The sequence below is a fragment of the Sinocyclocheilus rhinocerous genome, unplaced genomic scaffold (genome assembly GCF_001515625.1).
Source record: "Sinocyclocheilus rhinocerous isolate Xijiao unplaced genomic scaffold, SAMN03320098_v1.1 scaffold30, whole genome shotgun sequence".
Taxonomy (NCBI): domain Eukaryota; kingdom Metazoa; phylum Chordata; class Actinopteri; order Cypriniformes; family Cyprinidae; genus Sinocyclocheilus; species Sinocyclocheilus rhinocerous.
In genome coordinates this window covers 406,812-430,582 of record NW_015657838.1, presented here as the reverse complement: position 1 = coordinate 430,582, position 23,771 = coordinate 406,812, and the positions used below count along the sequence as shown (strand labels likewise).

At 38.6% G+C, this 23,771-nt stretch overlaps 1 protein-coding gene across 1 annotated transcript in view; it reads left to right on the top strand.

Moving 5' to 3' along the window:
- The first annotated feature begins 6,689 nt into the window (after positions 1–6,689).
- The window catches only part of LOC107721590 (fibronectin-like), a 29,316-nt gene continuing 12,234 nt past the window's right edge, over positions 6,690–23,771 (top strand). Inside the window, exons 1-26 of the mRNA XM_016529684.1 lie at positions 6,690–6,997; positions 7,206–7,331; positions 7,509–7,646; positions 7,747–7,878; positions 8,384–8,521; positions 8,799–8,957; positions 10,047–10,244; positions 10,340–10,522; positions 10,780–10,956; positions 12,736–12,891; positions 12,980–13,108; positions 13,316–13,445; positions 13,546–13,556; positions 14,323–14,459; positions 14,561–14,729; positions 14,921–15,106; positions 15,229–15,357; positions 15,723–15,812; positions 15,916–16,116; positions 17,185–17,463; positions 18,578–18,841; positions 18,957–19,051; positions 19,231–19,399; positions 19,538–19,624; positions 21,112–21,303; positions 21,777–22,049. Of these exons, the coding sequence (XP_016385170.1) occupies positions 6,868–6,997; positions 7,206–7,331; positions 7,509–7,646; positions 7,747–7,878; positions 8,384–8,521; positions 8,799–8,957; positions 10,047–10,244; positions 10,340–10,522; positions 10,780–10,956; positions 12,736–12,891; positions 12,980–13,108; positions 13,316–13,445; positions 13,546–13,556; positions 14,323–14,459; positions 14,561–14,729; positions 14,921–15,106; positions 15,229–15,357; positions 15,723–15,812; positions 15,916–16,116; positions 17,185–17,463; positions 18,578–18,841; positions 18,957–19,051; positions 19,231–19,399; positions 19,538–19,624; positions 21,112–21,303; positions 21,777–22,049 (4,078 nt within the window). The 5' untranslated portion in view covers positions 6,690–6,867. The remainder of the gene's footprint in view (positions 6,998–7,205; positions 7,332–7,508; positions 7,647–7,746; positions 7,879–8,383; positions 8,522–8,798; positions 8,958–10,046; positions 10,245–10,339; positions 10,523–10,779; positions 10,957–12,735; positions 12,892–12,979; positions 13,109–13,315; positions 13,446–13,545; positions 13,557–14,322; positions 14,460–14,560; positions 14,730–14,920; positions 15,107–15,228; positions 15,358–15,722; positions 15,813–15,915; positions 16,117–17,184; positions 17,464–18,577; positions 18,842–18,956; positions 19,052–19,230; positions 19,400–19,537; positions 19,625–21,111; positions 21,304–21,776; positions 22,050–23,771) is intronic.

Here is a 23,771-nt window from a genome sequence, read left to right as displayed (position 1 = left end):
AAAAAAAAACAACCCTTTTATTCAATACAGGATTGTCCTTACTTTTTTATACAGTAAACAAGAAGGCGATACTTTTTTAAAAGTCAAAAAGTTTTGCATGTCATCAAGCAATGCATAAAATAAAGCCGGCTCAAGATTAATTCTGGTTCACGCGATAACGTAACAAGAGAAAACAGACATGTTGTCAATCAAACACCCTTGTTGCAGGGAAACTCTGCTTCCACTCCATGCTGCTCACATACTCTGTTCTGAAATCCAGTGAACACGGAAGAGTGCAGTGATACAAACAGTGAAAAGTCTCAGTGCTGGTATAATAAACATGAACTCTCTTAGAGTGCTGTTCAACCAAATGTATTTTTGGCACAGAAACATCATGTCCTCATTTTATTAAGGTGTATTTCAAATTGTGAAAGAAATCTTCATTTCCAATATGGGTTTTATGATTTATTTCACACCACAAGACTTTATGAAATTATGTCATTCCTTTATTGTACAATGACACAGAGAGATTCATTGACAAGATAAACATGTTTTTGTCATTTTGAATTAAATGCCTTCTGGGAGCTTCATCCAACTCTCCAACCCTAGTGGGTGGTGAAAGAATCATTTTAAAGATGGAAACGCCATGATTCAGAGTGTCATAAAGAACTCCACAAATTTTCCTCTTGATGCCTGTCACTCTACACTCTTGGCTTTCCAATGCAAGGAAATTCTCTCGTTACTAACGCTGCAGTTCCGCAGCACCATCTGGAATGACGTGCAGGTGTTTATCCATGTCTCAGGGTTTCCACTCAAATTGGCCACAGACGCTGTTCTATGACATAACATTGGTTGAATTATGGCACTGAGTAATAGTTCCACTCATGCACATCCTTCATTTCAATGGTTTGTGTAGTTTATAGGGTTTAGTGTGCTCGAGTCTGTCCTGACTTATTGTTATCGGTTTCAAAAACTCATTGTTTTTGCTCGAAACTATTTGCCAGTTTTCCTAAAATGCATCTTACTCACTATCCTGTAAAATCAACCCGGAGGAATATTAAGCAGTACTCTTCTGGGAAACATCTGAGAAACAATAACAATTTAAGACACTCTCCATACTGCATGCCAGGAACTAACAAGATTAGATTTTCCTTAAAGGTCCAAGAACTCATAAAGTAAACAAGCCCTTTATGAGTGCGTAGTAGGCACTTACGCACCTATTAGGATTTTAAACACAGCTTTAATACATAGTTGCCATTGATCAATTTGCACCAGCAGCTCACCAAACACACAGCACATAGTGGCTGAGAGCCTGTCCTTTGTCAACATGAGTTACATTATACATCTAACAGTTTAATAGAGGCATTATTTATTGCTGTATGTAATATCAACTTCTATGTTGAGTGTGTGTTACTTAAACGCTTCTTCTAAAATGTATCTCTCTAAACCAGGTATCAGTTTACATTTAGCACATTACTATATAAGGTGAAGATGTTCTTGTATATGTGATAGATATTAAAGTTAATCTAGGAGAAAAAAAGAAAAAAAGTCTTCATCAGTGTTATTGTGTGATTTATGACAAACATTACTATGAGGACTGTCTCTCATGCTGTTATCTGCGGATGATTTAGTTTCATTAAACAGGATAGGAGAGGACACAGCCAGAGACGGCCAGCGATGTTTCCCTCCCTCTCTAATGCTGCTGGAATCGTGGACTGAGTGCAGCTGGAGGCAGGTAGGTGTAGACCCAGGTAACAGTGACCTGCCTATATCAGATCATCTCTCAGGACAAAAATAATCAGCCATTGTTTTGTGAAAGAGGGCTGTCTGGGATGAGATTGTGATCAGTGGTGAAGGTGCCTCTCATCACGGATAAAGGGTCACCTTATCATCTCAGCAGGGGCTCTGCTGGATTCACCCTGGCCTCATTTGAGGAGTTTTCCCCTCCACCCATTCCTCTTTCCACAAAACATTTCCATTGTTGCAAAACACTGTGGTTTGTTCACTCCACCCCTAAAGACAGAACCATTATGTTATTAGGTTATTAGGCAACATTTCTTTAGTAAAAAGACATGCAAAATATATATTTGAAACTTCTGTTTATTAACTCTTATGCTCTGTTTAAGAACCTCAAGGCCCTGAAAATGATAATTTCTGATGATTTTGATACTCAAAAGTATCACACTGAGAATTTTTGACTTTTCCTAGTTATATGAAAACTGATCATCAGCAAAATTGCATGTTGTTTCTGTATTCTTAGGTCTTAAAGTTCCTTGATAAATATAAATAAATGTAATAAATTTGTATTACTAATCTTTTTTAGTACTAATAATATATCATATTTAATTAGTATTTACAATTAATATTTAATTCTTATTATGTATGATTAATTGATGTTCGCTAAGCATTGCAATCCTAGTTGTTTATTTTGATGTTTGATTTTTTGAGGTTTTGAATTGCTACATTATGAAGTTTTTATGGTGACCACTGCAACACACTGTGGCAAAATTGAAAAGTTTGGTCAAGCTGAACCCAAACAGACATATATAACATAATCTTATAGACATATACAGGATAACAGTCACATTTCTTACAATTGCATGACTATTTAGTGATATAGCAAAGGGTTAAAGCTAAATATGTGTGTGTATGTTTGTATATATATATATATATATATATATAATGATATAATGTATATGTAAATGCATTGTAAGATATATTTGGAAATCAACTGGGGTCTCTGGGGCCCCAAACATAAGACAGTGAAGTCAGAACATGAGGGTTAATGAAGGAAAAGTCTGGCCAAAGCTAAATCATAAATCACTAGCAGATTGTGTTCTCAGGGGTGTAAAACAGTGTTGCCTTAAAGCAAAGCTTTGGGAAAAAAATCTATGTGAACTTCCGCCCACAAACTCCAGCCACTTTCTTTTCTGTAGCAGTTTTCCTCTGTAATGACAAAAAAAATGTCTTCTGTGACTCAACAACTTAGTAAGCATTCCTGTCACTAAAGTTCTCTGTGTGTTTTGCTGTAACTAGGGATAACCTCCGTCCTCCGTGCAGCGTTTCAGACTATGGAAAGGAAATTCTGAGACATCACTGACTAAACGCACATCTGGGTTGTCCTGGTGATGAAAGTAAAGAAAGTATATGTCTGAGACGTGATGAGATTTTTACCCTCTGACCTTTTACCAGCTCTATAATAAACTGCAAAAATCACATGTGCACAGAGACATACAGACAACAATGACATAAGAACGGAAGCTGCTTTGGCATGATGGACAAATTATTCAAATAAACAAACACCCTTCTAACCGACTAGAAACTGGCAAGTAAATTTATAAATGTGTGGCTTCCTTTGCCCATTGCCACTTCTGACAGATCCATAGATGATAACTATACCACACAAGCATTGTACTACGATTAGCATTTTTATTTAGAAGAAAACTGCACACATTTCATAATTAAAAAAATAAACAAATATTAATTTTAGTGCACATAATACATGTGCATCCCTCTTCGGTCCACAACACGCACCTACTAGAGCTAAAACTACTTCAGATGGCATTAGAAAAAAGTGTGTTGGGAGGCAGAAAACGGCAGTTAGATGTGATCTTGTAGATTCGGTGGGGGCTGTAGGGGTTTAGTGCAGTCTGGGTAAACTGATGGGGGTTGCAGCTGTACCCCGCCCCTTTCCTCTGGGAGAATGATGTCATATACTGCAGCAGAGATGTAGAGATTAAAAATGGCTTAGACTACACATCATCAAAGTCCTGTTCCATTAAGGCACATCATTTTGCTGGGGGCTATCTTGGAAATCGCACCCGGCAGCTATTTACTGTTTGAGCAGTAAGTATGAAAGTACCTTGCTTTGCAGCCTGAAATGAAGGCGGACACAGTTTTTGTTTTATCCAGTTGTATTTAGTGCAACTTATATACAAATAGATACAGTATATATTGATATAAAAAAAATATATAGGTTATAGGTTTATAGGTTCTTCTGGGAATGATTTTTTCAAGTGTGTCACTATAAATAAGAGGGCTTATTTACTTACAAAAACATGATTCCATGAAATTCCAGCAATACTTTTAATACTTTTATTCAGCAAGGTTGTATTAAATTCATCAAAAGTGACAGTATAGAAATTTTATATTGTTACTTATTTTTATTTCAAATAAATGCTGTTCTCTTAAAGTAATCATCAAATAATCCTGAAAAAAATATCACAGTTTCCACAAAAATATAGTCACATCAGCATATCAGAATGATTTCTGAAGAGTCATGCGTCACTGAAGACTGAAGTAATGATGCTGAAAATTCAGCTTTTAATAATTCTAAAAGAAAACACTTATTTGAAATTGTAAAAATATTTCACAATATTACCAATTTTACTGTATTTTTGATCAAATATATGCAGTCATGGTGAGTGTAAGCCTTATTTAAAAAATATGACAAAATCTTACTGAACCCAAACTTTTGAATGGTTGTGTACTTTTGACCATATAGGTAACATGCACTTTTAATCTAATTATCAAATTATAATAGTAGATTTGTTAAATATTGTTTTCCCATTAAAATGACTTTTATCTGTAAAATGTTTGTTTTGTTTTATTTACTGTGTCTTAGAAACAGAACCATTATCTCTCTATCCACTACTCCTGGTTAGTTTTATTTGAAAACTTAACCTTCCTGAACACATCTGTCAACTGTCTGTCAACTGTCAGCATTTTCATGGACTATGGTTGTTTCTGGAATATTGTCATGCAGCTATGCACAAAAACACTGGCTTTGAGTCAGCCATTGAGTCATCGCAAATGCAGCCAGATGTGCTCACATATCCAGACCTTTGTTAGAGGAGTCATATGTCCTGGATTCACTCTTAGTGCGTTCACCTCCATGATGCAGCAGCTTTAGGTTCAATCTCTGAAACCTCTCTACTTTCCACAAAAATCCCCAAACAAGAACAACATTTGCTACCCACTACTGCCAGTGGGTTCAGAGAGAAACCAGAGCACAGGAAGACCAACCTCAACATGTGCTCATAAACAGACAAATTTTGGGAAAATCAAAACTGATTCACACAGACCATATACCTCAATGATGACAAGATGGGCTGCTTTAAGAAACCACAAGAACAACGTGTTGAGAGAGTCATCCGAATTCAAAGCAGAAAACTGGATTAACTGAGATGTTTAAAGAGTAAAATGTCGTTAAAACTTTGTGGACAGAAGTCTTTATAAGCCCATTAAGAGAGATATTTTGCATATCAGCTCATAAGCATAGATTACACTCATCTTGGTGGAGGGTAAAGAGCGACTGCGGAGGGAGCAGTGGGGAGACGTAGAATAAAGCATGAGTCAAACCAAACATCTGGCCTGGAAATCACTGAATCATCCGTTAAGCGACAATTTGTCTCTTCTCATCAGATGAAGAATTGAACTACATGGTGGTATGATTATTACAAACACAGAAAGCTCAGAAAGCATTTTTTTTTAGTCTGATGATGTTTAAATGGGAGTTCTGTCAGCACAGCAGCCTCCATTCATAGAGAGAGAGGAGTATAGTTTTAAAATGAGAGGGTGCTGACATTTCCATGAATGACCTGCAAGATAGTCTTAAAGATAAGGCATACAGACAGAAGTAGATCCATCAAGCTGTAAGTAACAGAAAAAAAAACATAGTTTCACAGTATAAACACAACACATGCCAGTAGCTGAGGCTATGAACTTAATTTCAGCAACAGTTTTGACTTGGAAAAATTTTTAATATTAAATCACAGCAAGGTCACTGCTAACTGACACCATTATTATCACGTTTGGAACATATTCAACGATTCAATCTAAAAAAAATTTAAAACTGTGTAACATTTTTTTTTTAAAGTTTAGTACAAATAAAATAATGAGCCTAATGTTTTTTTCTATATTACTGACAACATACTGAAGATTCAGTCTTGCTGGGAAGACATTTATAAAGGTCAAAGCGGCTGCACTAGGCCTTTATATATGCATTTGCAGGTATTCTACAAGTAGTCCATGAGATGTAGGAATATCCCAGGGTCTTGAAACTTTAGAGAGTATCAGATGGTTGCCTTTAGAAGAACATATTCAAATTTCAGCCTCTTGGCTTGCTTGAAGGACTACTAAACTAAGCTAAAGCCAAGAAAGTCATAGCAATTTATTTGTCTTTTATTTCCTACTTACATCTGTCTTATGAGTCCTCTTTCAATCTTTATTTCGTTCTAAGGGTGGCAGTAAAATGAGAATGACTTTATTTTACCACCAGGGAAGTGTTATTAAAGTTAAGAGTTGTATAATTGGTTTCAGATGGATGCAACGGCCTGAACCATCTGTGAATGGGACATGGAACATTTTTTTGCACTCCAAATGTAGCATGATATCTATTAGATTAGTACAGTCACAGGCTTTCTTAAACTGACAAATTTGGGTAATTACTGAACACTGGCGTATTGGGTTAGAGGCACAACAATATTTATGAAACAAAATGTGACTGCACTGGCAGTGGTTGTTTGCAAGTGTTAGCTTTGAATTAATTATTAGCCTAAACTTTGAACGCAAAAAGCGAGCTTCAGATTGGATCTGTCTGTGTGGCTCTCCTCCGCGTGTGCTGGGGTAGTTCCTCCTCCAGGGCGGAATGTGGAGGTCAAATAAAAGCGCTCCGCATGTCTGAGCTCTCCACAGAGGTGCGCGCAAGAGCAGGAGGGGCAGGACGCACAGGAAGAGAAACGCACAGAGAGGGAACCTGGAGACTTGAAGAGGCTGTGGTGAATCTGAATCCCTCAGCCACTGGACTGCTGCGTCTCCTCGAGCCTCCATTGCTAGGAAAGGAAGGTTTATCTATCGGTATACTTGTGTTTCATCTCACCTGTAATAATGACCGGTGGCCCGTTGGGCACGGCGTTGGCAGTGGCTTTGCTCGCCTGCACTGTGCAGTGTATGCCGAAAGGAACGGGGAAACATAGGAGACAAGCTCAGGAACACTCGGTGTCATCCGTGTCCCAAGGTATGCGATTGTCCATGTGTTCGTTTTGTTTTGATCCATTGATACGGTAAATTTAGTAGCGTATTTTGGGTTTTACGCACGCAGATTGTTAATTAAACGCTGGAAAATGTACATAAGGGATCTTCCTTTTCTTCTTTGTGTGATCGAGGTTTATGTAGAGAAGGGTTCTAAAATATTGCTCAGAAGGGTTCTGTTGTGTCCTCTGCAGATGACTGTGTTGAGAATGGTCAGCTTTATGGAGTTGGAGAGCAGTGGGAGCGCAGTTATCTGGGCAGCACACTGCTCTGCACTTGTCATGGAGTTTCTGGTATAAAGTGTAAATCAAAGCCTGATGGTGAGTCGTCTTACATTGGTTTTGTCCCTTGGGGTACTGCACTTGGATGAATATTTCCTAACTTGGTTAAATTAATAACCATTTATATGCATGTAAAAGTATATTGCATTTGACCAGTTTAAGTTTGAAGTGTTAACTCTGAATAGTATGAAGAACAAAGTCCATGTCTGTTCCCAGCTGAGGAAACCTGCTATGATAAAGTAAACGCTCGCTCCTATCGGGTCGGAGAGACTTACGAGAGGCCCAAGGACGGGATGATCTGGGACTGCACTTGCATTGGCTCTGGCCGAGGGAAAATCAGCTGCACCATTGCGAGTGGGTAGACTGGAACTTTCCTTCACTTTACCTAATGGCACTTTGGAAATTATGCTTTTTGGAGTTGTGCTGCTGTTTACCTACTTGGCCTCTGTTGTAGACCGCTGTCATGAGGGAGGGCACTCCTACAAAATTGGAGACACATGGAGGAGACCCCATGACACTGGAGACTACATGCTGGAGTGCGTCTGTTTGGGAAATGGGAAAGGAGAGTGGACCTGCAAACCTGTTGGTGAGTTTGAGCATTTAAAGAACCAGGAATTTTGTGGATTTTTGTCTGTGTTTGATATGATATAGATGATAGTATACTTTAGCAAAACATTAGGAAAATTAATTTTTAGCCAATATACGCAATTTAAAACTGACCAAAACTATATCATGCACTACAGATTTTTGTCCAGTCAAATGCTTTCTAGAATAAGAATGTCCCTCCCCTTAATACCACCTGTAACCTGCTAGTAAGTATCAAGTCATGGTTCATGGCTTTGTCGCAAACAATCAGCTATTTTGTTTTTAATTGGGTTGATCCCTCCAATATGTCCCACCCAAATTTCCTGTTTCAATACGAAATATGCTGACACAGGCAAGAAACTGCAATCATCAAGCGATTTAATGAGCTCTTTAAATTAAATATAGTGGTTTTGGACATGATGGAAAGGAACTGAGATACATCATATAAGTAATAGTATTAACATCATCATATTATTAAAACTATTTTTTTTTCTTTTTCTTGATAGCGGAGCGCTGTTATGACAATGCAGCTGGCACATCCTACATGATTGGTGAGACCTGGGAGAAACCCTACCAAGGCTGGATGATCGTGGACTGCACCTGCCTAGGAGAAGGAAGTGGACGTATTACATGCACATCCAGAAGTAAGAACTCCACCCTTTTTAGAATAATGGAACAGTCCAAACCACGCAAAACTCCCTTTCCCAATCTCTCATCTGTCCAACTGGATTTCACTTTATTTATCCACTCAAAGTGCAGTTAAACCCTCTGGCTTTAGCGCAAGGACTTTTTCACTGGCTAGAAGCGGGGAAAATGTTTTACCTTACTGCGTTTTTCAAAAATTGTTTATTTAGAGGAGCTTAACCGCAACATGATTCTGATGAGAAACATCTGCTTTGTATGTTTGTGTGTGCATCACAGATCGCTGTAACGACCAGGACACAAGCACTTCTTACCGGATTGGAGACACGTGGAGCAAGACGGATTCTCGCGGGCACGTGCTACAGTGTTTGTGTACTGGAAATGGACGTGGAGAATGGAAATGCGAGAGACATGCTTCACTGCACACCACTAGCCTGGGTAAGAACCTCACATTTTTGTTAATTGAAATAAATCTGAATACAATATATATATATTAGATGAAAACCTTAAAATGAAAAAAACTGGCAAATTAAAAAAAATATTCAGTTAAAAATTAAAATTAAAAGTTAAGGTTAACTCAAAATACTGTAGTATTATATAAATATATAGTTCAGTCATGAAACTCTAGATGGCGCAGGCTAACGGGGTGTTAACGTAACTGATGATATTCAGAGAGTTAAACGACTTGGCACAAGCTGATTGGTTCATGCTGCATATGCAGCCAATGAGCTTACTGCCTTGCATTTATATGGCTGGCTAGCATTCACTTGAGATTCCTGCCCCTTCACCTTCCCCAGCTCCACCTGTATAGATCTGCTACGGGGTTATTTTATATGCTATTTTTGCAGCAGCAGTATGTCTTAAATACTCACGGCACCGTATCGCCATATGCATTGCCAGTAGCAAGTTCCTGTACTTGCTTGCAGCAGCAGCAATAATCTACAACTACAGCAATAACCAACAGCAGCAGCAATTGAGCAGCACCGTAGCAGATCTGTTCCGCCAAGACCAAATACATTAACAATGTCATATCCATCACCATGCTAAAATGTTCCAAGAGTTGTCATAATTGAAATAATACAAAAGTATCACTGACCTAAAGATAAAACATTCTGTCATTATTTGCTTACTCTCATGTATTTCCAAGCCCTTGCTGTATTTTTGGAGAATTATCACACAGCCAATTTTCATGTGACAGTTCATAGTGACCACATCTGTCAAGCGACATCCCCCCCACTAAAAACAAGTCTGTATTAATGTGAACGGTGCCCTCTATAACAAGCGTTTTGAAATAATACAATTGCTTTGTGCAAGAGGCAGAAATCATTATTAACTGATGATTAACTGATGATCTTCCCCTTCACAGAATTTTAGTGTATTTTAGCTAAAATTATCTTGATATAAATCAATTTTAATAATTTTAAGACTATTTGGGGTGTGCCTGGATGTTTGTAGAGGCCCCCTAGTGGGCCCTGGCAGCCTGGTTGAGGCAAAACATGTATCCTCATGTGTTATTTTGTGCACTAGGTACTGGGTCTCGTGTGGTGACCAATGTCCAGCCTGCAGTGTACCAGCCACAGGCGGTGCCTGAACACCCCACTGAGGGATCCTGTCTGACAGACGCAGGTGTTTCCTACACCCTGGGCATGCGCTGGATCAAGACCCAGGGCAGCAAACAGATGTTGTGTACCTGCTTGGGGAACGGTGTCAGCTGTGAAGCGCCAGGTTAGTGTCTTGATTTATCACGTTTATGTCATTGTTGATAAAATGATCAGTGTTCATTTAGATTGAATGCTGTGCTTGTGTGTGTGTGTGTGCAGAGAGCCAGTTCCAGGTGTATGGTGGGAGCTCTGGTGGCCAGCCGTGTGTGTTTCCTTTTGTGTTCATGGGGAAAACGTTCTACTCCTGCACGTCTGAGGGACGCAGTGATGGGCAGCTCTGGTGCAGCACCTCATCCGACTTTGAGAAAGACTACAAGTACTCCTTCTGTACCAGCAATAATGGTAAGTTTATAAACATTCCTGAAAAAGTTTGTGGTCAGTAAAATTTTTAATGTTTCTGAAGTCTCTTATGCTCACCAAAGCTGTTTCTATTTGATCAAAAATACAGTAAAAGCAGTTAAATAAAAAAATCCTGTTATGGCAAAACTGAATTTTCAGCATTATTACTCCAGTCTTCAGTCTCATGATCCTTCAAAAAGCATTATAATATGCTGATTTTGTTTTCAAGAAACATTTCTTATCATTACATTACTTTTTAGTTATGGTCACAACCAGAGGGGGAAATTCCAATGGTGCACTCTGTCACTTCCCATACCTTTACAATGGCCGTAACTACACTGACTGCACCGCTGACGGCAGGAGAGATGGCATGAAATGGTGCGGCACAACTTATAACAATGACCGAGAGCAGCGGTTTGGCTTCTGTCCCATGGCAGGTAAGTGCCAGTTTTGCACTAGCAATAAATGTTGGAGCCAGAGAGAAAGAGAGGGTAACATGTTAGGACTTGACAGGAGCTTGGAACATAGGAAGATGGAGAATTCTAATGTAATGAAAGCACTTTAGCCCTCTAATGGTCCTGGATCTTAATAACGTGCCTTGAGCACATCATTTTATCTTAAACTTCTCTTAAACACCGCATTCCAGGCCCCATACTTTTCCTTACTTTGGGCATATTAGCAAAAAGACTGAATAGATAAATTAAGTGTCATTACATGCGTCTCACAGCTTTTTCAATCACCTTGTGCTCTGTATGGGAGGAGATCTGATAATAGTTAAGATGAGGATGTTAACTGTGTGGAAAAAAAGATCACTCAGCACATATTCAGCCATATTTACATAAACACCTCCTTCTGACTGAGCTTTGATGGGTTTCTCTATCACCAGGGTGCCAGTTAGAGCCAAGCAAATCCTGGGGAGTTTATTGATAGTGGTGAGATTCAGTGACCTGACATAGATTGAAACCAGAGCTGCTCTTTGTGTTGCCCCATAGTGTTTGTGGCAGAGATACTTGTCTCGACACAGGAACAATTATCAAGCATCAACAGTTTTGGTTTTCAGTACAAGTAATATCTTGATTTGTAGGTTTTACTTACTGTATTGAATGTTAAAAACTAATGTTCGAAGCTTCAGCTATTGTTCAAGCACACATTTCTGTGATAGCCGTGGCCCCTCGGCTGTGCGGGACTGCAGACAGAGGGGAGGTTGGCTTTGGACCAGAGTCTGGTTGGCAGTGGAGCATATACATCTGGCTGGTCTCCAGGGTCGGCTGTGTAACCTCCTCCACTCTAAACCTTGGAGAGATTTCCTCGCTCTCATCCCCTTTTATTTACCAGATACACCAATCAGAGATATCCCAGGCTGATTATGAGGAACTGCCTTGAGCTTTTTGGATCTATGGTCATTAGGATTGAATTGTAGCTGTTTGACCCTAATTGACCCCCAAATTACTTAACTGATTAATTATACTGATCTCTTTAGGCCATTAAAAACAATTCAGTTAACTGGATTGGGTTTTTTGTCCTCAAACAAAATTTTTACTCTGATGTTGTAGAGCTACTTTTTGCTGAATTAAGTTTGTTTCCTAATTTGATGAACTTTCACTATTATTGAACTCAACTGAATCAACACTGAACTGATTGATTTAAATAATGAAACTTCTTCTGAGCCGCTTTTTAGTTAAATTGATTTAATGAACTTTGCAATGTTGACACTGTCACTGAACTCATCTGAATCAGCATTGAGCTAAATTGAACTGAATAGACACAATTGCCTTTCAAGATCTGCTTCACGGTTGAAATTGTATTTGTTTCATAATTCAAGAACTTTGCATCATTAATACTGTTATTTTCTTGTTTATTACTGTGAAGCTACTTTGAAACAATCTGTATTGTATAAAGCACTATATTAATATATACTGTATATAGTTGCCAAGTTCCCATTGATCCATTATTGCTCCTGCTGTACTTCATGCTTATTCTTGTTCTTTGAAGGATTTAGAGGGTTGCAATTTGGAAGTTCTCAAGTGTCCCCAAAACAGATATATGCTCATCTCATTGACTGAACAGCCTTGAAGTTTGGTTATCTTTTTCAGGACAGTTCAGGATAATTTAGAAGTTTGTGAACAATGTCAACATCACAGGAGCTACAAGTGAATGATTAAATATATTTCTGCTGTTTACTGATGTAAGTGTTAATGTTGATCGGTTTTCATCAGCCCATGAGGAGGTGTGTACCACTGGTGAGGGTGTGATGTATCGTGTGGGAGATCAATGGGACAGACGCCATGATGTTCTGGGTCACATGATGCGCTGTACATGTGTGGGCAGTGGCCGTGGAGAATGGAGCTGCATCGCCTACTCGCAACTCAAAGGTGAGAGTTGTCATTTCTCTCTCCCATTTGTAATGGATGAAATTATGCATCCGTGTGTAAATGTACATATATGTCTTTTCATCTTCAGACCAGTGCATTGTGGATAATTTGACCTACGAAGTAAATCAGACTTTTACTAAACAGCATGACGAAGGCTACATGATGAACTGCACCTGTTTCGGTCAAGGCCGTGGACGCTGGAAGTGTGACGCTATCGGTGAGCCAGCCACTTCTAAGATTTCATCAATTAGAAATGAAATGAGACATTTGCCTTCATTTGCTTAAATGAACATTTTCTTGAAACAATTAAAGTGTCTTTTCCTCCAAATTGGAGCCTTAGGATCAGCAGTTTTAGCCTTGTTCCCTATAAATGACCGAACTAATGATTGGATAATGACCGTGTTACTCCGATTTCCATTTCCAGATCAGTGCCAGGAGCCAGAGACTAGAGTGTTCTATCAGATTGGAGAGTCCTGGGACAAACTCATTCAGGGAATCCACTACAGAACCACAAATCTCCACTACGAGATCCGACGAGGATCTGCATTAATAAAGTTTTCCCTTTTTGTAAGAGCTAGTTGGGGTCAGAAGTGATCCCTTTGCTCAGTGGGTGGAAGCAACCCCAGAGCGATATCTCTCAGTAATGGCGGCCAGCTGTGAGAAGGCTGGGGACAGTGGGGGTGAAGCTGGTGCAGGCTGGCGGAACATAATGCAGACTAAGTGAACTTTAAGTGCTTTGTACAGACTACCCTCATGGCTGTAATTGGGAAAAATGAGGGCCAGATTGAAATCGGAAGCAATTTGGGGATATTGCCTTATGAGACTGCAAGACACTTGAAGAATAATAAGTTTTAAATACAGTGTTGGGAAATTTGTTGGGCAAATAATAGATATTTACTACTTCAGAAAAGTTGCTGGGGGTTTTAAACTGTTGTGATTGTTAAAACAGTTTGTCTGCTGAATTTAAAGATGTATAAGTCTGAGACTGTGGTGGTCCTCATGTCTGTGGTAAGAATCTCACAGGCTAGTGCTACGTTTCCCATTTCTGCATTTCCCAAAAGGAACAGAACACAGTAACGCTACAAACATTGTTTTTCTCTTTCCTAGAACACCTCTGACAACCATAATGTATTTTTAGACCAGAAAAGATCTTCGTTTGTTCTCAAAATGCCAGTTGTGGAAACACTTTTCAAATACTCTATTTGTTGTTACAGTATTAGCATGATGAGCGTACTACACTCTAAAAAATGCTGGGTTAAAAAGGGACAAACCCAGCTATTGGGTTGTATATATATATTTATATTATATGTTTTAATATTTAACCCAGTATTTTTTAGAGTGTAGTATGATATTCTCAGATTTTTAAATATTATATTTTGCAAGTACAGGTGCTCTTGGCTGTAAATATGATTTAAATATTGAATATCTTTTATATATCTCTATCGGGTGTTCATCGTCCAGCCCAGGTGATTATATCAGAATCTGGCAACCAGCCCAACTCCCACCCCATCCAATGGAACGTGCCGGCTTCTGCTCACGTCACACAGTACATACTCAGGTGGAGACCGGTGAGTCTCTTGTGACGCTGCATGCCCCCAAATTGAGTTCAGATTGTATCAGAGAGGTTATTTATCTAATAAAAATTATCAACCTACTCGTTTTTGAACAGAAAAATACCCATACCCAATGGATGGAGGTCACTATTCCAGGCCATCTGAACTCTTACACCATTGCTGGACTAAAGCCTGGAGTCACCTACGAAGGTCACCTCATCAGCATCCTGAGTTTTGGACGTAGAGAAACCACTCGCTTTGATTTCTCCACCGTGCATGGCTCATGTAGGTCTTCCAACAGTGCAAATGGGTCTCATTCACTAAACGTGCACGTGCATGTATTTGTGCATAAAACCACACAATTTCCAAGCATAATTAATGCTTGAATTCATCAGTAAGTTTGTGAATGGGATTAATTGTATCCAAATGTTTGGAAGTTATGTCTGCTAATTTTCCCCTTTCCATCTCTTCACTAGTGGCAGCCTCTGAGGGAGAGACCACCTCGCCTCCTCCGATGGTGGACACCTCTGAGTCTGTGACTGAGATCACTTCCAGCAGTTTCGTCATCTCTTGGGTGTCTGCGTCCGACACGGTGTCTGGATTCAGGGTGGAATATGAGTTGAGTGAGGAGGGAGGGCAGACTGGACAGCCCATGGTCTTGGGTCAGTATGTGCATCACAAGTGTGGCGTTTTTGTTTTAGTCAGCTGTTTTGTCCACAATTGATTTGTAGAAGTTGAATGCGTCTATATTTATTATACCTACTAATTGATTATCCATTTCCAGACCTCCCTCATACGGCCACATCCGTAAACATCAGTGAACTTCTCCCAGGAAGGAAGTACACTGTAAATGTGTATGAAGTGACAGGAGAAGGAGAACCTAGCCTGATCCTTACTACTTCCCAGACCACAGGTGAACCTTTTCTCTCTGTCTTTTTTGCTTTTTCTTGGTCTCTCTGCTTCTCCTGTCCTGTTTCTAATTCTTCAAAAACTCATGAAAGAACCATGTATGACTTCATGTATTTCTAGGTGCTCTGAATATTCATTAGATACGTTGTAGCCTTGTATATTTAAATTCATCTTAATTAAAACTAAATAAAATAATACATAAAGATTAAATAGAGTCTACCTACTTATAACTAAAGTGTGTTTATGTGAGAAATTTCACTGCTGTAAAAAGTCAGTTTCTTGTTGATGTTCAATTGCCACTGACATATACTCTCACTTGCAGTATTTCACATGATGATAATGTGATGTTTTTGGCTTGTGCTTCTACAGCTCCTGATGCTCCTTCTAATCATGAAGTGAAGGAGGTGGGAGAGACCTCCATCCTCATCAGCTGGTCTAAACCCGTAGCTCCAATCACAGGTAAACACAGTCTTTTAGCCTGTAGTAAAACATACCATTATGTGACCTATACACAACTTGTATACAAAATAAATGCTAACAAGTGTATGTCTTGTTTATTTAGGTTACCGTGTGGTTTACACACCATCTGAAGAGGGAAGTTCTGGTAGCACTGAGCTGAACCTGCCTAACACATCCACATCACTGACCCTGGGTAACCTTCGTCCTGGTCTGCTCTATAACATCAGCATCTACTCGGTGGAAGAGAATCTGGAGAGTGAACCTATTTTTGTTCAGGTCACCACTGCTGGAGAACCACTGGCAGGTATGAAATGAATACATTGGTGAATCTCGAAAAAGGGAAATTAGTAATATAATACCTAATGATAAAAAATTATCTTTGGTGTAAAGCGTTTGAAATAAGTTATGTAAAATTAAATATTAATACATATGATTAACTGTCATGAGGTGACAACACAAAAAGCTGTAATGTTCCTAAAATAGGCCTCTGTTTTATTAAATATAACTTTATATTTATTTTGGTTTTTGGAGTGAATTACAATCTAGATCTGTTCTTGACTGGTTTTATGAGATTCACCCTCATTTTTAGAAAAGAGATGTGTTACTTGACCTCAAATGTGTGTCAGGATACGTCTGAAGATAATAACTTCTGTTTAACAAATGGTCTGATCTCTTTAGTGCGGTGGAAACATAACATGATGTCATCAAGCCATAAATGTCTTTTATTGTTTTCTTTTGACTAGATTTAGGTGTTTTGTCTGGCAGCCCAAAGATAAGATCACATTTGAGTTGAGTCAGCTAGTCGGCGTCCAAATGCCTGTGAATCCCTTATAGGGTAATATTTTTATGGGGACTGGCTGGGAGAAAATTTCAGAGTGCTGACTGTTTAATTCTGATCTGGCAAATCAGCAAACATTGCAACTTTACAAAACTGACATTTGCCTGGTGTTTATACCCACATTGACTTTTATAGTATTCTTCTACGTAATCTTGATGATGCAAATGCTACAAAATTGGTTCCACCAACATTTTAGCTTCACATGCCATCAGGTTTTGATGGTGAAACATTATGGCTGGTTCTAAAACAAACAATCCGGAAAGTTTATTATTCTTTCCCTGTCAGGCCGGCTGGTCTGTCTGTAGGTTGTCTAAATTCCTTTGCTCAGATGAGCAAGCTTTACAGAATGGTAAACACTTTGATTGCCATGTTTAAATGAGAGGCTACAATAAAGTTAAGCCCTTCAAAGGAAGGTCAGAATCAGGTTTTATGACTCGAGAGGTAGAAAAAGGTTTTGTTGAGGAGCAAGTGTTATGGTAGCATGAAACTTTATCCATGTAGTCTGAAAGAAAAAAAAAAGTTTTCTACTCACAGAGGAAGTCCCCTCTCCAACCGATCTGCAGTTCTTTGAAGTGTCTGACTCTAAGATCACAATCACTTGGACCGGACCATCCACAGTGGTGTCAGGGTACCGTGTGTCTGTGGGCGAGGTTGGTCCAGATGGGTTGGTCGAGAGAGAACTCCCCTTTCCAGTGACACAGAACGCTTACGCTGAGATCACACACCTCCAGCCTGGAACCCTCTACCGGTTCTTCATCTTTGCTCTCAAATCAGGAGAAGAGAGTGAGCCGCTGGTTGGAGAGCAAGCTACAAGTGAGAAAATGACCAAAGAGTATCTCTATACTGCAAAAACTAGGCTTCTAAATCAACTTTGCATAATACATTTACAAAAAATGATACATAACATATAACCTAACAATATAACATAACCAGATTGATAATTGCACAATACTAAACATCTTGCCTAACTGTTTCTATTATTTTTGGCAGTGTGATGCATACTAACCCTGTACATCTTTCTCTTCACAGAGCCCGACCCACCCACCGATATTCATTTCACAAACGTTACCGAAGACAGTGCTGTAATCATCTGGTCAGCTCCTAAGGCTCAAATCACAGGTTACAGACTTTTCCTGACTGTCGAGGGCTCAAACCCCAAACAGCTGCGTATTTTCCCTGTCAGGCCGGCTGGTCTGTCTGTAGGTTGTCTAAATTCCTTTGCTCAGATGAGCAAGCTTTACAGAATGGTAAACACTTTGATTGCCATGTTTAAATGAGAGGCTACAATAAAGTTAAGCCCTTCAAAGGAAGGTCAGAATCAGGTTTTATGACTCGAGAGGTAGAAAAAGGTTTTGTTGAGGAGCAAGTGTTATGGTAGCATGAAACTTTATCCATGTAGTCTGAAAGAAAAAAAAAAGTTTTCTACTCACAGAGGAAGTCCCCTCTCCAACCGATCTGCAGTTCTTTGAAGTGTCTGACTCTAAGATCACAATCACTTGGACCGGACCATCCACAGTGGTGTCAGGGTACCGTGTGTCTGTGGGCGAGGTTGGTCCAGATGGGTTGGTCGAGAGAGAACTCCCCTTTCCAGTGACACAGAACGCTTACGCTGAGATCACACACCTCCAGCCTGGAACCCTCTACCGGTTCTTCATCTTTGCTCTCAAATCAGGAGAAGAGAGTGAGCCGCTGGTTGGAGAGCAAGCTACAAGTGAGAAAATGACCAAAGAGTATCTCTATACTGCAAAAACTAGGCTTCTAAATCAACTTTGCATAATACATTTACAAAAAATGATACATAACATATAACCTAACAATATAACATAACCAGATTGATAATTGCACAATACTAAACATCTTGCCTAACTGTTTCTATTATTTTTGGCAGTGTGATGCATACTAACCCTGTACATCTTTCTCTTCACAGAGCCCGACCCACCCACCGATATTCATTTCACAAACGTTACCGAAGACAGTGCTGTAATCATCTGGTCAGCTCCTAAGGCTCAAATCACAGGTTACAGACTTTTCCTGACTGTCGAGGGCTCAAACCCCAAACAGCTGCGTATTCCTGCCCGCCTGTCTCAGTACACACTCCTCAACTTGCAGCCTGATGCTGAATACACTGCCACCCTGCATGCAGAAAGAGGCACTGTGCTTAGTGAGGGATCCCTCGCCACCTTCACCACATGTGAGTTACTTTTGTAAAAAAAAAAAAAAAGGGTTCCAAATATATTTGCTTGTTCTAAGCAAATCATATAAATATAGAGTGCTAAAGCAATAGTCCTGTATTTTCTGTCTTTCAGTTCAGCCCATGAGAAATGCTCCTTCCTTCAGCACTGATGTCACAGACACCTCCATCATTGTCTTCTGGACCCCTGCGCCTAAAATTGGATACAAGGTACCGTTAAAACATACCAGAGCACAGCTGTAGGCGATCACTCTTTGGTTTAATGGCCGGTGTGAGACACATGTGAAAGTACTCTTGAGAAACTGACTTTTGACATTCTTCTCTCTCACGTTTACACACATTTCAGTCATGATCAATCACAGTGTTTAATCTCTAAGTCTGCTCTGCAGTTGACCGTGAGGCCCAGCCAAGGTGGAGAAGCTCCAAAGGACATGATCTCAGAGTCTGGTAGTGTCCTCATCTCAGGTCTAACTCCTGGAGTTGAGTACACCTACAGCGTCCAGCCAGTCTTCGATGGTCTTGAGCATGGTAACCCCATCACTCGACGTGTGGTCACTCGTAAGTGTGAAGAAACAGCATTTCTCTGTCCTTATTATACTGAGCTCATTGAAGATGTGGGAGTGTGAGAGAGAAGTTTCTCACACTGTTGGTGGAGTTGTGCAGCTGTCTTATGACTGTCTGTCTCTCTGTCTACAGCTCTGTCTCCACCCACGGATCTGAACCTGGAGTCCAACCCGAACACTGGAGAGCTGACCGTTCAATGGAACGATGCTAAAATCCCAGGTTAGTACCGAGATATTCCTCATAATGGAACAAATTCTGTTTTATATGTGCTTTTTAAACTTCGAATACAAAAATACACTTCTGTCAGGACCACTATCGTCAAACTGATAGATACTTAGCATAAAGTTTGGTTTGGCGGTATGGTTCTGTTCTGGGCAAAAAACTCCCTGCCCATCCATGCAGCCTGTCATGAATGAGCAGGGAGAGCAGCAATAATAACCCCCTAGGGTTAACAGAACAGAACAAGACAGATATCATTAATGCACTTGATATTTAAGTGTAACACTTTATTCAAGATAAAGGAGTCTGATTAGCAAAGAATATCAGAAAGCCAAGTCCTGACTGTGGCGAAAGGAGGAGCTGGGGATGGAGGAGGGTAATTTGCTCCTGAGCAAGCTGAAAAGCTGCTGAATAATACTGAATAGAGCTTATATAGGAATGCCGCGATAGGTGTCGTATTCCTATAGGTAGATGTGATCAGCTGAGAATCAGCTGATGCAAGCTTGACTCACGTGACCTGCCAGAACTAACGCTAATGCTTAATTTCTGTTTTTCTGAAAATTATTATTTTTATTTAGCATGAACACATTAAATAGATCAAAATTGACAGTAAAGGCATTTATAATATTACTATGTACTAAATATTATTATATTTTAAATAAATGCTGATCTTTTGAACTTTGTATTCATCAAAGAATCCTAAAATATGTATAACAATTTCCACAAATACATTAAGCAGCACAATTGTTTTCAGCATTGATAATATTGAGAAATGTTTCTTGAGCAGAAAATCAGCAAATTAGAATGATTTCTGAAGGATCATGTGAGACTGAAGACTGGAGCAATGATGCTGAGAATTAAGCTGTGCTATCACATGAATAAATTACATATTAAAATATATTCAAATAGAAATCAGTTATTTTAAATTGTAATAATATTTCACAATATTAATGTTTTTACTGTGAAATTAATGCAGCTTTTGTGAGAACAAAAGACTTATTTTCAAAACAAATAAATCTTACTGATCCCAAACTTTTGAACGGTAGTGTGTATATAACCCTAACCCTAACCTAACCTAACCCTAACCCTTATTATAATCATAAATAATATATATTTATTATATATAATAGTAATTGAAATGAATAAAAGTAATGGGAATTTCTACAGTGAATATATATATTTTCTAGTTTCACTTAATTTCTAGTTTTTTTAATTCATCAACAAGAAATTGATTTCTGAGTGAATCATTCTCTTTAGTTGATTGTTTTCAATAAAATCGCTCAAACCAGTTCATAATGTTCCAAATACATTAATCCCAATGTTCCAGTAATTGCATACAAACAACTAGAAAGGTCACTGAAAAGTCATGGAAATTCATTTGGTCTAAAAAAAAATAAATGCAGGAACACTTTGTAATGGAAGTATGTTCTGTCCTTTCTCAAATACTGCTTGGTCTTCCCTTGGTAACCCTTGTTCTGTTCCCACAGACATCACGGGTTACAGAGTGACCTGCACTCCCACCAAAGGGCAACAAGGGAACTCTATAGAGGAGTTTGTGAAGGCAGGACAGAACTCATGCACGCTAGAGAATCTGAGTCCAGGAGTGGAGTACAATATCAGCGTGTTTACTGTGAAGGATGACATGGAGAGTGTTCCTGTCTCCACCACTGTGACTCCGGGTAGGTATTAGAGCTTTTTGAAACACAAATCACCCCTCACCTCAATAATTTTTTTGTCAGTAACTATGCATAAACTGGGAAAGCATGTGGATTGTAATCAGTGCAGTACTTGCTTTTAATGTCTATTGAGACATTAAATACAGAGAACAGAGAGATTACTGAATACACATTGCTTTCAGAGCAATTTTCAATAAAGCATATGTTTCTGTTGTCAGCATTAATCCTAGTCAGTTGATTTGGGCAAACAGAACATAAGAGCTCAATTTCATTTCACATTTTTGGTCAGTTTATGAAAAAATGGCATATATGAATTTGTGATACTATTCTCATATCACAAATTCCTAACACTCATCTCCATGGTTCAGTATTCACAATATGAACCAATGATCTGTTTTTCAGTCAGATGACTTATCTCTGTCTTTCTGTGTTGTGTCTATGTCTGTGTCGGGCCTCTGGTACCTTCTCTCCTCCAGATGTGCCCAAAATAACTGACCTTAGCTTCATCAACATCACTGACTCCACTATCGGCCTCAGCTGGAGTCCTCTTAACTCCACCGCCGTTACCGGCTACCGCATTACGGTGTTGGCTGCTGGGGACAGTGTCCCAATCTTTGTTGAATTTGTGGAGCCCACGACAGCCTTTTATACTGTGCACGGTCTGGAGCCTGGTATTGATTATGACATAACCGTCACCACAGTCACAGAAAACGGAGAGAGCGAACCCATCACCATCACCCAGCAAACAGGTAAGAGTTTGTGTGTGTGTGTGTGTGTGTCTAACTATACTTGTTGGGACAAAATTGCTGAACAAGGTCTCCAAGACATTAGAGACAAGTAAATCGGTAACAATTTATAATAGGGAACACATGTTTACTATTAAGAGTTTTCCCTCAATAAACTGCCAATTTGCTGCATATTAATAGTTAGTTAGGTAGTTGTTAAATTTAGGTATAGGGTGGATTAAGAGATTTAAAATATGGTGATGCAGAATAAGTCATTAATATGTGCTTTATAAGTTCTAATAAACAGCCAGTATGCTAGTAATATGCATGCTAATAAGCAACTAGTTAGTAGTGGGAAGTTGTCCTTAAAATAGTGTTACCAGTAACTCTGGACAGATTGTCTTTGTCTACAAACCTTTTTTTCCTCTTAAGAAGTCCTCAACAATTTAAAACAATGGATTTCTATTTTAATCTGTTTTGAAATGTAATGTATTCCTATGATGGCAAAGCTGAATTTTCATCAGTCATTACTCCAGTCTTCAGTGTCACATGTGATTTGCTGCTCAGGAAACATTTCTTATTATCAGTGTTGAAAAAGTTGTGCTGCTTAATATTTTTGTGGCAATCAAGATTCTTTGAAATGGAAATCTTGTGTAATATTATAAATGTCTTTACTGTCACTTTTGATCAGTTTATTGCATTCTTGGTGAATAAAAATATTCATTTCTTTAAAAAAAAAAATCTTACTGACCCCAAACCTTGAATGGCAGGGTATATAAAAAAATATGGGAAAATATGGGTTAGAGTTGAATGTTAATGGGAAGTCAAAATAACGAAGTAAAAAAAAAACAAAAAAACAAAGTGCTCCTTTAAGTGGTGGTCAGCACTTAAATAATAATTTAAAGTACTATTATTTTTATTGTTTTTACATTTTCAGCTCTTGAACCTGTGAAAAATGTGATGACCTGTTGACCTAGATGAATGTGCAGTAAATCTGTTCCTTCATACTTGTTTAACATTCTTGTTTAAGAACATTCTTGCTTCTTAAGTACATATAGCAGCCATATCCCTGTCTGAAAGCCGACTGAGGAAAGACTAGCAGCTGTGTCTTGTTTCAGAACTTTATTGTTCTTTTTCATACTCTTCCCTCACTCCTTCTATGGCTTTTTCTTCCTCACTCTCTTTTTGCTGAAGAAAACTGATGTGTAGTGGCATAAGTCTGCTGTGAAGTCTGCTTTCACATAAACAGATTCTCTGTCACACCTCTAAAGATGGTGCTAATTTTCTCACTCTTTCCTCTACCAGTGGCCTTTAAGCAAGCCATAAAACTAGAGGTTCAGTATGCTCACATCTCACTATCTCTGAATAAAGTGTTTTAGTACTTTAAGTTGAAGTTGAAGTAATAAAATTACTAAAACTAAAACTGAAATAAAACTAAATTAAAGCTAAATTATCAAAACTTAAAGTCAAATGAAAACTGAAAATATAAAAATAAAAGCTAATTCAAAATATTATATATATATATATATATATATATATATATAATATTTTGAATTAGCTTTTATTTTTATATTTTCAGTTTTCATTTGACTTTAAGTTTTGATAATTTAGCTTTAATTTAGTTTTATTTCAGTTTTAGTTTTAGTAATTTTATTACTTCAATTTACATTTATTTTATTTCAGTTAGTAGCCAAGGCAATTTTTATTTTATTTTATTTTATTTTATTTTATTTTATTCAGTTATCA